The sequence below is a fragment of the Aptenodytes patagonicus genome, chromosome 1 (assembly GCF_965638725.1).
Source record: "Aptenodytes patagonicus chromosome 1, bAptPat1.pri.cur, whole genome shotgun sequence".
Classification (NCBI taxonomy): domain Eukaryota; kingdom Metazoa; phylum Chordata; class Aves; order Sphenisciformes; family Spheniscidae; genus Aptenodytes; species Aptenodytes patagonicus.
In genome coordinates this window covers 25660775-25675818 of record NC_134949.1, presented here as the reverse complement: position 1 = coordinate 25675818, position 15044 = coordinate 25660775, and the positions used below count along the sequence as shown (strand labels likewise).

The 15044-nt window shown below is 42.6% G+C and overlaps 1 protein-coding gene across 7 annotated transcripts in view; it reads left to right on the top strand.

Annotated features, from left to right (window-relative positions):
* Positions 1-3705: 3705 nt before the first annotated feature.
* Positions 3706-15044, top strand: part of PTPRZ1 (protein tyrosine phosphatase receptor type Z1) — a 146872-nt gene continuing 135533 nt past the window's right edge. For all 7 annotated transcript variants that reach the window (XM_076330130.1, XM_076330121.1, XM_076330105.1 and 4 more), the window contains exon 1: positions 3706-3891. In XM_076330130.1, coding sequence (XP_076186245.1) covers positions 3834-3891 — 58 coding nt within the window. In that variant the 5' untranslated portion in view covers positions 3706-3833. The remainder of the gene's footprint in view (positions 3892-15044) is intronic.

The following is a 15044-nucleotide window of genomic DNA, read 5'->3' as shown; positions in this document are numbered from 1 at the left end:
GATGAGAAGAATGAAAGAAGGCTGAAAATTAAAGATATTTAAAAAATAAAAAGGGAAAGGCTTATCAAAAGGGGAAAATGTTAACACAGAAACTAAAGAGGGACCAGTTTCTCATCAAAACTTGTGAATGTTCCATAAAAGGACAAGTAGAAATGTTTCGTAATGAAAGAAAAGCTTTATGTAAATCCGCAAAATATTTACTACGGGGTATAAGTCTAAGTCATCAATAAGAATAATAAGTTTTAAAGACATAGAAATCTGGAATGTTAACTACAAGCCTTTCTCATGTCTGCTTGCTATTGTATCATGTTGTGGGTTATTTACACTTAACGTAGGAGAAAGAGGAAGCAGTAATAGAAATCATGTCTTTAGAACTAGTGAATTGATTCGCTTCACAGATTTCCTTATTTCCAAATTAATTTTAGTGAATTTGGCTTGATGCAGCACAAGCTAAAACACCATGACACAACAGCTAAAGGTGAAGATTAATATTGTCACCCTACCAGAGCCAAGTGTTTCCTAGGCTATAGAGAGAGCTTCTTCACCAACCATGCTTCAGCGCAAGAACCAGAGGGGTATTGTAAGAATTGGCCTCTGGCCTGGTGTCTTTTCTAAACCACTGACACCTGTTCAAAGCAGCTGTAAAGTACTATCACATCAGGATATTACCATTTTATTCTTATTCTGACCAGGTGTGCGTATACACTGAATGGCCAGAGATGAACCTTCTAATCCATCCTTATTATCTCTGTATTATAAGCTATAAACTGCACGAGTTACTTAGTGTAGACATTTGTGGTCATGTTTTAAGGAGACTAAATTCTTGATGTAAAGGTTTCGAATGATGGAGAGTCTAACACATTCACTGCTGATCTGTCCTAGATGTCTATCATTCACCTTGTAAAATATTACAATGTATTACCTGCTGGAAGTGAAAGTTAATTATTGGCATAATGACCATGTCAGGACCTGATTCTCTCTTTGTAGTAATTTACTGTGGAAAACTAGGACATAGTTCTGCCACCTATGAACGCTGTGCTTGCCCTTCGGTGTGGGTGTGTTCACGATGGGTAACTTCTTCATGGTATAAATAAAAGGGGATTCTTGAAACCCTGTAAGAAAGGGAGCACACTGACCTATCTAAAGCTTTTCCAGCACCCACCTGAGTAGGCAACGGTGTTAGCAACTGTTAGAAGTGATCTTTAGCCTTGTCAGATGATCACAAATCTTTGGCCACAGCTGAAAACCTGGAGATGGAAAGGCACCAAACTGCTCAAAAGTTGGTTCCCACCAGGGTGGAGGGGGAAGCTGGAAGCTGCTGCAAGCTCACATGTACTCACAAGCAACGTGAGTTATGTCTACCTACCAGCTTGAGAGGAAAGCCAAGCGGAGGCATAGCCTGAGAGCCATGCATTACTGCAGTCCTGCAGGCACTGGCTTTATACTGTATACTATAATAATACCTATACATATTGCTATGCAATAGTGTATAATTCTTATTCCTACTGAGAAACTAAGCCAACTGCAAAATGGTGTTGCAGCTGGAGTTTGTCTCAAATACATTATCCACTGGTATTAATATTTTGTCTTGCATATGGGTATCGGTGTGTTCGTGTGTGTTTGTGTGTGTATGGGTTTGGACACCACTACAGTCGTTTCCTGGCATCTAGGTTCTTTCAGTAATATGAAAATCAGCTGACTAAAATCTTTAACAACATTTTCCCTTAGGACAATCCTAAAACAGTTTTTTATTGGTGGAGCTCAGCACGTGGAACTTGTTTCTTCCCATGATACCAGAAGTCCGTTTAACAAGAACTGTCATTCAAAGTTAATCCTTCCCCTAATGAACCAACCTCTATTGCATGTAAACTCTCTAGGACCCTGAAAGATGCTGACCTTGCATGAGAAGACACGTCCGCAGTCTGCTTTCCAAATAGAATCAACTGCTTGAGCATCTCGGCAATTTCTCCTGTAACTTCTGTTCACTCAGAAATTTCCAATTTGCTTCACGTCAAGATAGCTCATAACATCCCAAACAGCCAGGCAGAGCAGGCGGACACCGAAATGAAAAACTGACACAGGAGTTTTTTCCTTGTTTCCTTGGAAGGACAAGCTGGCAGAAGTGGCTCCGGTGCCTGAGGACTAAGGCCCAGTAGAACAGGGTACCTATAAAGCACCAAGTTGCCCACCATTAAAAGTCGCATCACATCCGTGCCGAGTAGACGGTTTCACTCAGATGGGAACAGTACCGCAAACACAGAAACCATTCACACGGCTCCGGGGCTGGACTTGGGCGGACCCGGGACGAAGTGGAGGATCGCGTGTGTCGTCTTACATTCCCAAAGCCCAGAGTGTTTGTCAGAGGTGCTTCTAGCCCCCCACCTACCTTTTCACACCAGGACACCCAAGAGGGCTCAGGTCAGCGCGGGAAGGCCGTGGGGGGTCAGGCCCAGCCCGGGAGGCAGGGTGCCTGTTCCCTCCGCATCGGGGTGCCGCGCAGGTCCCCCCGGCCCGGCCCGGTGCCCGCCCCGCCGGCACTGCCGCCCCCGCCCCGCACTTCCCCACCACGCGGGACCCGCTGTTTCTTTCCCTTAATTTTTAACTTCCTGTTTGGGGGGTTTGAGGTTTCTTTTTTTTGGTCTTCCCGAAAACACGGCGCCAGTGCCTGCGCCCTGACCCACTTCTAGGGCGGATAATCATACTCTGCCGCTCCAGCCCCCTTCCCCCGCTCCCCTCTGCGGTTCCCGGGGAACACGTATCCTCTCTGCTCCCCGGCTCGGGGTGCAGCCTGCAGCCGCCACCTACCAACAGGCCGGTACCGCTTACCAGCCCCGCCGAACTCCGCGCGATTATTCTCACGGTTACGCTCAGCAGCAAGGGCTTGCAAAATCGGGCCCTTAAATCATCGCTGGGAGCCGGCCCCCGGCGATTGCTTTTTAACGGGGCTCCTCCGTGTACGCGCTCTGCCGCATCCCCGAAGGGCTGCCAGGCTCCGCGTCCCTGCAGCATGCGCTCCCGGGGGTCGCACCAACCGGCCCCTCATCTCGCTGCGCTCCGGGACCCCAGAAACCCCACACCCCCCTCCCCGCCGAAATAAACTTTTCCTTCGCACGCCGGTGGGGGGGTGGCGGTGTCCCGGGAGGCTGCCCCGCGCGGAGCCGCTCTGCCCCCACGCCGGCGCTGCGGCGGGGTCCTCGGCCCCGGGGCCACGCTTTGGCCGCGGCGACGTGAACCCTTCCCGGCCCCCGACTACCTCCCTCCTGCCGGTTGGGGGGGGGGGGTCTGCCCCCTCCCGCCCCCGGGCGGGCGCGCGCCACCGCCCTCGCTCGCGCGCCCCCCCCCCGCACACGCATACACTCACACACACACGCACGCAGACACACTCACACGCGCGCACACGTGCGCGCCCGCCCAGCAGCGCGCGGTCTCCGCCCCCCCGCGCACACACACACACAGACATACACATCAAGCGCACACGCACACCCGCGAGCACGCACGCACACGCACACCCACACACCCACCCACCCACCCCCACCCGGGCACACCCGCACCCACCCGCGCGCTCCCCCGCAGGCACTCGCGCCCTCGGCAGCGGAGGGCGGCCCCCGGCGAGCCCCCGCGATGCGCTGAGCCGCGGCCCCGCCAGCAGCCAGCGCCGCTGATCCCGCCCGCCCGCGGCGTGGGGGCGGCCGCCGGGCGCGGCCGCGGCGCGGAGCCGGCTCCCCACTGGGGAGAGGTGCAGCTGCCCGCGGAGGCAGGCAGGCAGGCAGGAGGCTGAGAGGCAGTCGGACGGGCAGGCAGGCAGACGGGAGGAGGCAAAGGACGATTTGGACATGCTCATTCTAGGGCGCTTGGTTGCCTGCATCCAGCTCGTCTGTATCCTCAGAGTGGGTGAGTGATATTTGCATGAATTCATCTTTGGGTTTCAGACCAACTTTTCTCCCCGGGCTCCGGTGAGGTTTTCTCCCTCTGATCCCTTTTGCTTAGAGCTGCGGGCGCAATCACCGGCTCTTCCACGCCGCGGACACATGCTGTCAACACCACGGGTGGGAACGTTTCTCCTACCCGTTTTTACCTCGGCCTCCCGCTGCCGTGCTCCGCGGATGCGCGGTACCCCCACGCCACCCCGGGCGCAGGCGGGTTGCTCCGCGGGGGGCTCGCCAGCCCACCCTGCCTCCGCTCCCACAGCGGCGTCTGCCGTGGGCAGCCCGCACCCGCGGGGGAGAGGGTGTGCGCCTGTGACAGGAGGGAGAGAGAAAATCCCTGCCAAGCAGTATTGACATCGAGCTTCTCCGTGGGCGTGGGGTATGAAATTTTACTTTCGCCTCTCGCATCAACAGTTTCGAAGAGAACCGGGGACGGGTGCAAAATTTCAGTCCAAAAAAAGACTCGTTCTCCTAGAACGGGCAACGTCAGTGATTGCCCCAAACCAGGGTATAACTGCTGCCTCGAAAAGAAAATACAAGTCGTTCATTCACGTGGGACACTGCATACCGAATATGGATTCATATATAGATTTTAGTAGGACTACTTACATAACCAAATTACTTTTCAACTCATTCAGATCTGTGCAACTGGAGCGCATCCTAAAACCCATGCAACGCTCTGTTATTCGGTATTATTATTATAACCAGCGTGAGTCAGTTGATGCTGTTTAGAAGTGCCGTCTTAAATACTTCATCAAATAAATATTAGGAGCTGAAGTGGTGGGTTTTGTATCGTATTGAATGATCGTTTTGAATTTATAAGCCTCTATCAAATAGATCACTAGAAAATACTAGTTCTTTGCTTGTATTTAAGTATGAGGAACTTAGGAGCTTCAGCCCATTATGTACAAAACCGGTTTTGCAATAGGTCTCTCGTGATAAAGTAGGCGCTAACCTAAATTTTTCACCCAATAGGTGGTGCTGCTTCTGAAACCATGAAGCTCTGTAAACAAAGATCGGTGTTAGGTTACTCGGAGTGAAAGCAATTTCGTACCAAGTTCTGCTAGTCGGAGGAAGCTACTTTTTAAAATTTTGTCATGTGAAAAATATTTTTACCTCCTTTCCGAAAGTGTAGTGGAATAATTCAACTGTAAATGTGATGAATGTAACCTTTAATTAAAATGTATGATCTTTATAAGGGCATTAATAGCATTTTAATATCACTTTTAAACTAACCTATTTCTAAAAACGGGGTACTTATTCTAATATAATTCCCTTATACTGGTTTGGCAAAGAATGGCCTGTCATAAAACTTTTGATAAGTTTTCATAACATCTTTCTTGTGTCGCCAACCTGTTTCCTAAAATCGGATGTACTCCCAAGACTATTTAAAGGACAAAATTAGCAGGTGCTTGTATATGTGTGTGGAGGTATATGAAAACGTGTGAGTACAGATCAAGTGTACCACGATATGATCATAACGTAATACAACACAATTCAATTCTGGAGACTAGCTTCCATGTTCAGATGATCCTACCATGTTGCAAGCAATGTAAGACATAAACATAACTTTCCTAATGAAACCCATGTTTTTTAATAATTTCACCTCATGTCTTTTTAGAAATAAGGTGGTTTTGTATAATGTAATATTCAAATACATGGTCTGCATATGTATGTTATATTCATGAATTTAGAAGATCTGTCAGGATGGGAAAACAAGGTTTTTCACTCGCGCATGAGGTATAATAAAAGTGCAGCTACTTTTTTTTTTTCTCTGGACTGATACACTATTGTTCTCAAACCTGACCTGAAGGGGACACCCTTTCTAGATGTGATGGATGATTTGGTCTCAATGGTGGTTCATTCTGAAGACTCATGAGCTAGACTGCTCAGTGTGTTCAATGACATGATTGTTCCCAAAAATGAATACCCTGTACAGGTTCTTAGACTGATTTAATCAGATTTCATTTGAATATGTTCCTCTTTAAGTATCTCTCCATAACTAAATATGCTCTCATCTGATAGTATTAGTTCATAGGAGTAAATATTTTGTTAGAATTTTGACATTATTTCCTTTTGTTTTTTCATTAAAAAAATACAATAAATGATTGCATACTACCAGTGTATGGTTCCTAGGGCTTGGTGAGAGAGGAGGACTGGGTTGGACAGGCTGGCTCTTACCATTAGGTATTTCTGGTATGGAAGAAACCAGACCCAGGGCTCTGTGAATGGGGTGTTGCTGGAGAGCGTGTCAGTCTCCCTTTGCATTCTGGAGACTACGCTTACTAGTTTGAGGCTAGGCAATGCGTAGGTCCCGGCCTCATTTGCTTGTAGTTTCAAAAAAATGTTGAGTTGTCAGCTGGTCACGTACAGAGCTCTACAGGAGGTCCTTTCTAATGAATCTATTTGGGAGTTTTGCTCCCAGAGTTGCCTCTGGGAGATTCAGCAGGAAAGTCGCAGTCTCATATGTGTTCAGAAAAGACGAGGCGGTCAAATCAACCTCACTGAAGAAAAACCTATTAGAGCAGACAGAGGCAAAAAGTTCTTTTGGGAATGACAAGACAGTGACAGTTCGTTCTCTGTGTTATTGAAGAAATGCTTAGGGGCTTGATTCTAATATCCCTGCTGCGATATGAATAGCACCTTCCTCCACAGTGTTGCTGAAGCCAAGTACTGATGTAATTATTTATGGAGGAGGGTATTATCTGAGTATTCTCAGTGAGTGCCATTCAGTGAAGTTCAATGGAACTACTTGTGGAGTGAGATGCTATTCAGTCACAAGTAAGGGCACATGAGAAGTCCTGTGTGATTATTCGTGGACACTACTGTGTAGTTAGAATAGGGATTTCCTATGAAGTTCTTTCTGTTACTAAAATTAAAGGGGAAAAAACGCTGTGGACAATTCACTTGCTTTTTTACATTTTTATTTTAAATGGGAAATAGCTGAATCTGTAATCTTCAGCCTGCATATATCTCAGGCTGAAGATATTCTTTGAAATTCTGACCCAGCTTACTGATGTGTTCCATACAGCATCCTGAAAGTCAATGGGGCGTGCCCTTTTTGTAGCTTTTGTCTCATTGTGCTTATGGAAAAAATACCTGGAGTCTTTTCAATAAGTAGACTATTTATGAATCTGTGTAGGCAAGAAGATGTTAATAGAAAAAGGAACATGTTTTAACAAATTACATTATAATTGTGGCTAAATTTGAATCAAAGAGGTGTAAATATTTAGGCAAGACTTAAAAAAATATTCCCTGCTCTCACTAGCAAGATGTGTGGGTAATTTCCGCAAATAATATAAAAAGTCTCTCCAAAATTAGCTCATCTACACCTTACTACTCTCACTGTCTGACCTCAACCAGGGTTTTGCCTTTCAAAATGCAGCCAATTAAACTATGAATTGTTTAATTAGTTGTGTCTCACTTTAATTTTTCACTATCTAGAAAAGATCTTTCTCTCATTTTTAGTTTGTTTCTGGCATCCCAGTACCATGACTTTATTCACACAAAAGTAGTAACGTTTCCCTAAATACTCTAATTTTTCTTATACAACTGACATCAGGACTGTATTTCCAAGCTAGCAGACAGCATACATCTCATGACCAACAAGAAAAGCAACTTCTCCGCACTCGTTATGGGACAGCCCCAATTAATAATAATGAGAATCTGAAGGACAGCATTGGCTCAGCTTTCTAAATCCAGTCACACTTTCTCTTCATTCTCACGTCCGCACATTTAGATTCAATAAGCCCTTTAGGCTGTTAAAGGACTATGGGATCAGATCCTTCTTTTTTGCACTAACCTCTTATTTTGGCAGTATTTTTGTGGGCCAGATGCTTGGCATACATCAAACTCAATTGTATCACAGTAATATTACTGTATATTATTTTTAAAGCTTCAGCATATCTTACACTTAAGATGACATGTTCCTGTGGATAATGATATATAGTTCCTATGGAGAAATTTAGTCCTGCCATATCTAAAACATAAGAGCTAAAACAAAAATAAGAATTTTAGGACTGTTAAACCATCTGTATGTTACGCATTTTTGTACCATAGAGATTGATATATACCAAAATCTAAATATACAGTATGGATTTATTTTACATTCAAGTTCTAGCACATATGAAAAGTTGTGCAGAAATGAATGACATTTTAAAAGTTAATGTCAGTGTAACCTAATATTTATTCAGCACACTAGTCTGTGGGACATATCTAAAATAGCTAAAGCTGTATTTTGCAATGTTTATTCAATACAATGTGTAAGGAAAGTTTTCTAAGTTGTATTTGGCATTACTTCACCTCTAAATATACTCTTCTATCTGAATTCCTGGAGAGAAACTAAATAATACATCTAAAATTACAGTGGTAATTTGAAAGTATTCTAATTATAATCTCGATTATAAATCAGGATGTTAATTTATAAATGCAGGCACTTGCCCATTTCTTAAGGAAGGCGATTTCCTTCGTTTTCTGTGCTCATCATTTAAGTGGTCACTGCCCACTATGAGTTCTCTAATTAGGAATTTAAGGGTGAACAGATTCTGTTCTTTCGCTGACAATTTCAATTCCTCTTCAAACGTGCCGTGCTTCTCAGTATTCCCTGTAGGGCCTGGAAGTCTGCAGCAGTTCCGGAGCCCCTCGCTCCCATTTAACAGCTCGATTCTCACAGCTTCGTGCACCATTTATGTGGCTTTCCTGTATGAGACATCCTTTGGCTATTCAATAAGCTTCTTTTCCCATAAAGACAAAAGTTACCTTTTTGAATACATGTCAAGGCTTCTGCATTAGAAAGATAAATCAACAGGAAGAAAAGGACTTACAGTATTAAATAAACAAAATCCACTAAATGAAAGATAGCAAATTTTTCAAAGAGGCTGGGACTCTAAATGAAACTTGGCTCCAGCAGGTTGTTGAGGAACTGTTGGCAGCAGAGTACTTTTGTAGGAAGGTAGGTGCAGGTTGCTTGTTGAATACAAATCACTGATGTCGGTCAATTCAGTCTTGAGGCTCAGGTGGAAATAACTGGAGACTTTAGAAACAAGGTGAGGGTTTATTTTACTTATTTTGCATCGCTGGCTGATACTATGGCACTATCTGGTTGAGGTGAAATAATAGACTTTTTAAGAAAAACAGGCACTGTGTAGAAGTGTCATGGATTATTCTAGATGAGGCATGCCTCTCAAAAGCTCCTATTGCCTTCTACTTCTTGCCCATACTTGACTTGGGTTTTCTTTGATCCACCAGAATTAGCTATATTTCACCCTAGAAATAAGTATTTTTCACTACTAATTGAAGACTCCAGGAGCTATTGTTTGAGTTAGCTAATTTCAGAAATGATTATTGTGGTAAAAGTCCCGCGGATGACAAAAATACTATCCTACATCTGTTAAGGAAGGCTCAGCACTGAAAGTAGGATGTCGGTGGAACTTAGGTGCCTGAACCCAAAATTTTAATTAAAAGGGTCCCTGACTCAGCTAGTACCTTTCAGGGCTTCCAGGGAAGCTTTCAGGCAGGTACAGTGCCTCTTCTGCATGTGCCTTACCTGACCCTATTATATGCATCTCAGTGCCTCTTTCCCTCCGAATTTTAATTGGGATTCAAACCCAAATGTTCTTTCAGATGACTTCCCTGATCCTTAAGCCAGTAAGGCTTCCCTAAATAGACACTGACAGGATCAGATGTCTTGATTTGACTGCTGTCACTACTTCTGTTTAAGACAAAGGACAAGGAGATGGCTGTGCCACCTTCTCATGTCATGGCCCAGTGACTGAAGCATTTTATCAAGGAAGGACAGTCTAGAGGGAAGACTTGTTTGGAGCTAAAGGAATCTGAACCTGAATCTCCTGTCTCCAAACATTAGGTTTTGTCAAATGAGAGGACTCTTCATACCTGTTTAAACTGAAGCATTTTTCCTTAAAAAAAGAAGAAAAAGAAAAAGGGGGTCAATTACAGGGAAGGACTAGGGAGAGAACAAATAACATCATTATGCCACTGCATGAAATCATAGCTAACCTACTTCTTAAATATTGTGTATGCTTATGTTCCCCTCATCTCAGAAAGGGCACAGCAGACCCAGAAAAAGTAAGAGAATGGCAAGAAGGTACCTCTTTTCAGGAATGACCAAATAAGCTAGGACTCCCTGTCAAGACCAAAGACAACTTAAAAGCTTGTTTTGCAAAGCATTATAAACTCACAAGTGATGGGAATAAATTCTTCACTAACTCTTCCAATACAAGAGCAAGGGGACAGCAAATGAAGGCAGTAGGAGACAGATTTACAAATAAATAAAATTAAACGGTAGTTCTTCCTGCAACAGGTGATAGACTTGTGAAACTCTGCTGTAGATTGCTCTGAGAGCGAAACGTTTTGAGGGGATACTAGGTAAGCTCTTGAAAGAGAAACCTACTGAGGGTTGCTAAGGAGATGGAAACCACATCCATTTCAGGAATTTTTGGAGCTGGAAATAGAGCCTGGGAGAGTTTGCAAGGAAATTTTCAAGCGTATCACACAAGTTTTCCTTTTTCTTACTGTTCCTTAAGCATCTGCTTCAGGATTTTGGAGGCAGGACTCTGAATTCGTAGGATAGTACAGCAAGAGAGGAAATACGAGTTCTTACGGCTGCTCATACTCTATATTTCATTATCCACTTGCTGGATACAACGCATAAATCACTACCACTGCCTTTTCTCTGGTTGTGCTCTAAAAAGAGCAGGTTTTGCTCATTTCTTTGAAAGTTGCAGATACTTACTCTCAGAAGGGGATTCCAAGCTACACTTCTGAAGGACCCAACCTCCCAAAGATGGGCAGAGCTCAGATGCGTTTCCACCAACTCGGCGTTTTACATCAGCTGTCCTGGGCAGCTGAATGTCATTTGGGCAAGGCAGTTGCTTGTTATTGCACTCAGCTGCCTAGCTCACCTAAAGACAGTGTAGGAGCCTGAACTTTAAGGCTCTGGAGCCTACTGCTAGTGCCTAACAGGTGGGTGATTCAGCTAGATGCTATCTTGCATCTGGGCTTTTGTCTAAGTCAGGGCTGTCGAATCCATCATTTACACCACACCTTCAGATTCAGCAGCTGAAGAACAGGCTAGACGTGGCTTGGCTACTTGGCATGTAAAAAGCAACATTTACTTCTCTAGATTTTTATAGCATCCAGTTAGACACACAAGGTAACATATTTTTTTTCCTACAGCCCTTTATGTTTCACTAAACTTACAGACTGCAGAAAATTCTTTGTGTGATGTTGAAATATTAGAGATCCTACTTTGCAGATAGCATTCAGCAATGTGCATTTCTGTGTGAAGATACTGGGACTGCTTACCTGACTAGTGAGACTTTTCATTAAGAGTTTTCAGGAGCAGTGTGTCCGTTAGTACTTTGGCTCTGAATTGTCATCCTCATTGCCAAAAGGTTTCTGCTAGATACTGGGTTACCTGAAGACCAAAATACAAAGCAGGCAGCATTTGAAGAGGTATCCATCTTCGCTGCCTTATTTATCTGTTTGCTGAGATAGGATAACAGTAAAAGCAGTGAAGAGTTGGTTAAACAATAACATCAGAAAGGGTGAAATAAGAGACATCTAGAGTACTTGACTGTATTGAAATTGTGTTACAAAATTGGTCTTCGAAATGCTGTAAATACAGGATGCTGCATAAAAATAAATGAAATCAAATGTATCTTAGTGAATGAAGACATATGTCTCTGTAAATTCCCTAACAGAATTTGACAAAGAATTCCTGACTCATTTAAAATTTCCTTGGAAATCATGTCATGTTCTTTAATTGGGACAGGTTTTCTGGTCTTTTTTTAGTAGCTATCCAGGCCAAATTCAAATTTTTCCTTAAGTAAATGGAAGGATTTAGCAACTTCATTGGGATTTAGACTGGTTTGCGTCATAGTTCTTCAAAACATGATTTTCCAAATGAAATGCTATTTTTCAAACTTGTCAAAGCCTTGCAAAAGCAAAACTTGTAGTGTTCTGCAGGGGCAGCTTATATTGAAGAAACTGAAAGCTTTTTGAAAGCTAAAGCAAGTATTTTGAGGAAAAATGAAGCCTTTAAAATCAGTGTTTAAAAAAAGACTTGATTCTTCAATTGCTTTATATGCTGAACTCCATGATTTCAGCAGAAGTTCCCAAAAAGAAAAACATCTGCTTGCTTAGACTAAATAGCTAATGATCAGAGTAACATCTGGCTTTATAAAGGTGACCTAACATTACTCCAGGCAGTTTGTCTTCTAGCTCCATCCCCAAACTGACAAACTGTGTTTCAACCTTTTCTAGCCATTTGGAAAAATCATTTTGTTCCAAGTGTATGTCAGTTGTTTCTATCATTTCCTTTTGTAACTCTTATTCTGATAGGTGTGTGTAAGTATGGTAATTAACAAATTTGGCAGGCTGGGACTTCCTGGGAGGCTTAGGAGCCTTCTGCCAGCCCCCTGGAGCACTGCTGTTAGGTGTGTGGGACACTTCATGTCACGCGGTGCACTCAGCACACAACCCATCCATCCATCGTCTGCACAGAGTTTGGGGTGAGTCCTGCGTGGTCTGTGCCTACTTCCTTCTTTGTAATCTTTGATTTTTGGACAGTAGCTTTGCATTTCATGTATCTTGCAATGTTGCAGAAAAATCCCAAGGAACCAGGTTGTCTTTGGGGGTTTTTTGTTTTGTTTTGTTGGGGTTTTTTAACACACTTTAGGTTTGTGTTAAAAAAACTGTATCACTGTAGATACACAGATGACAGTAGGACTACTTCTGGCTCATATCAGTGGAACTGTGTGTGAATAAATCCTGGATAAGCATCAATGAGAAAAAGATCCAGGAGAGCTATTTAAGTTTTAGGGTAGTGCTGACACAAAACCAAATGGATATAAACTGGCAATGTGCAAATTTAAGGTGAAAATTAGAAAAAAGTTCCTAACCTTTACAGCAATGGGATTTTTGGAAGGTCTTTCTAATGGTAATAGTAGGAGCAAAAAGCTAACCTATTTTTTTTAAAGAATAGAGTACCATGTTTTTTGCAAGATCCTGTGGCTCCTGCAGTAGGAGAGAACCCCATCAACGATCTAGGAGTCCCTGTCAGTGAGTACCATGGTACAGTTTCAACAGTGCTAAATAAGAAAACTGAGCAGTGTGCACGTGGCTGTGCCAGCCAGCTGCCCGCCGCTGAAACAACATAAAACAGTCATTCCTCATGACGGACTGATACATTTGTAAGCTGAGGTACTGGGGACTGAGTGGTCACTTAGCATCTCCAGTACCACTCAGCATTTCAAACTGCACTGAGTAGTAAAACATCGTAAGTCTATCCAGGAAAAGAAATAAAGTCTAATATAAAGTCAGGAGACTTAAAAATGTACATTTTGAGTTTAATTGTTGTATTTTGAGGCTGTTGACAGTTTGCTGTTTTAAATAAGATTACTCGTACAAGCACAAGAAAAGAAACCTCCTTTAAAGAAACGTATTTGAAATCTCATGTGGTTGTATGAATTCAGGAGCTGGGGGTTTGGTTAAAATACTAGCCATTAGAAGATCTTTGAGAACTGGCAGTGCTCTCGCTTTCTCACATGATACGACCATAGGAAATTTCAATTCATTATATTTCAGTGTCAAATTTTACGTTGGCTGATTTCTGAGAGTATTTTCAGGCTCATCCGCCCTTTTCTCATTAATCCTCTCCGTGTCCTCCTCTCACATTCTCATATAAATGGTTTGGCCTCCCTGGCAGCCCTGTGAACTCTCTCCTCACCACGTGCACATTTCTCCAAAGACACAGGCAGTTACGTGTTAGTCTACTAATGTAAAATTACTCCTGCAACTTTGTAAGGGTCCTCCTTGACAGGTTTCTGCCCTCCTTTTAATGTGTATTTCTTACATATCTGATACAATTCCTCTTTGCTGTTTCTTCCTGTATTTTGTATTATCACTAACTTTCTCCCCTTCTTTATTTGGGATGAAGAAAAAGGGATTCATATTTTTCTTACTGCTTTATCTGTATGGTAAAAAAAAACCCAAACACATACATCAATATAATATGTATTAGAACTAACCAAACAGTGGATAAAAAAAATGTAATTTCCTTTTTTTTTTTCTCTGTGAGTTTTATTTTCTGCACAGTTGTCTAATCACTTACTGAAAGGTTTAGTTTTTGGTATCTCTTGATGAGAGAGAGGAAAGAGATTTCTGTATTTAACATATATGTATTTGAGCAGAGGTCAAGTCAGTATTATATCAAACAGAATTAATTCAGGAATACTTAGACTAGAAATTATTCTTTTAATCCATTAGTGAAAAATGCATCCATACAAAAAGATTATGGGAAGCTATTCTTTAATCTGAGTATTTTTCAGTCTTTTCTGGTTTGTGCTATCCATTGTGGGATTTGTAACGCATGAATCAGCAGAGAAAATATGTTTCGATGTGGCAGTAGTCTTCACTGTCTGTATGGGAAATTCCAGCCTTTTGTGTGAGGTGATAAGACTGTGCTACAAAATGTGCTAAAGATTTGTCTGAGTAGTGGCTATACTGATGGAGGGAGAGATGACAACAGGAACGGATATATACTGTTCATTAGGAATATGTGCACATCTTAAATGATCTGATTAGCTTTTGCAACTATTTAAATGTTTACAGTAGGAAAAGAGATTCATCATATTAAAACAAATTGCAAGTGCAATTTAGAGCAGATTAAAAATACCCTTATTGCCCTGCTGAGTGGGAAAAGACAGGTGTAGCTAAATCAGGTGAAGCTAATAAGGCGGTGATGCATAATGGCTAGTTTCAGGTTACATGCAGTTGAGTGAAACAGAATAAAATGTATATGGAGCAACCAGAAAATATAGTCTTGTTTCTGGTGAATAAGGTAATATGAATTAATCAGCTTTTTCTAACATGATCTACGCATTCTGTCATAATCGTAAACAGTGCATTTGAATAAAACTGTAATCCAGATTTTCATGGAAAAATTATAATTATTGAGGGGTTTTGTTCATTAGTTAAATTCCTTGGACGTGCAAGAGTTTTTCTAAACATATGAAACCCTGGTCCCCTGAAATCTGTTGTTCACTTGAAAGCAGCAAGAAATTTGACCCACTCAGAGTAGCTTTACGGTTAGATCAG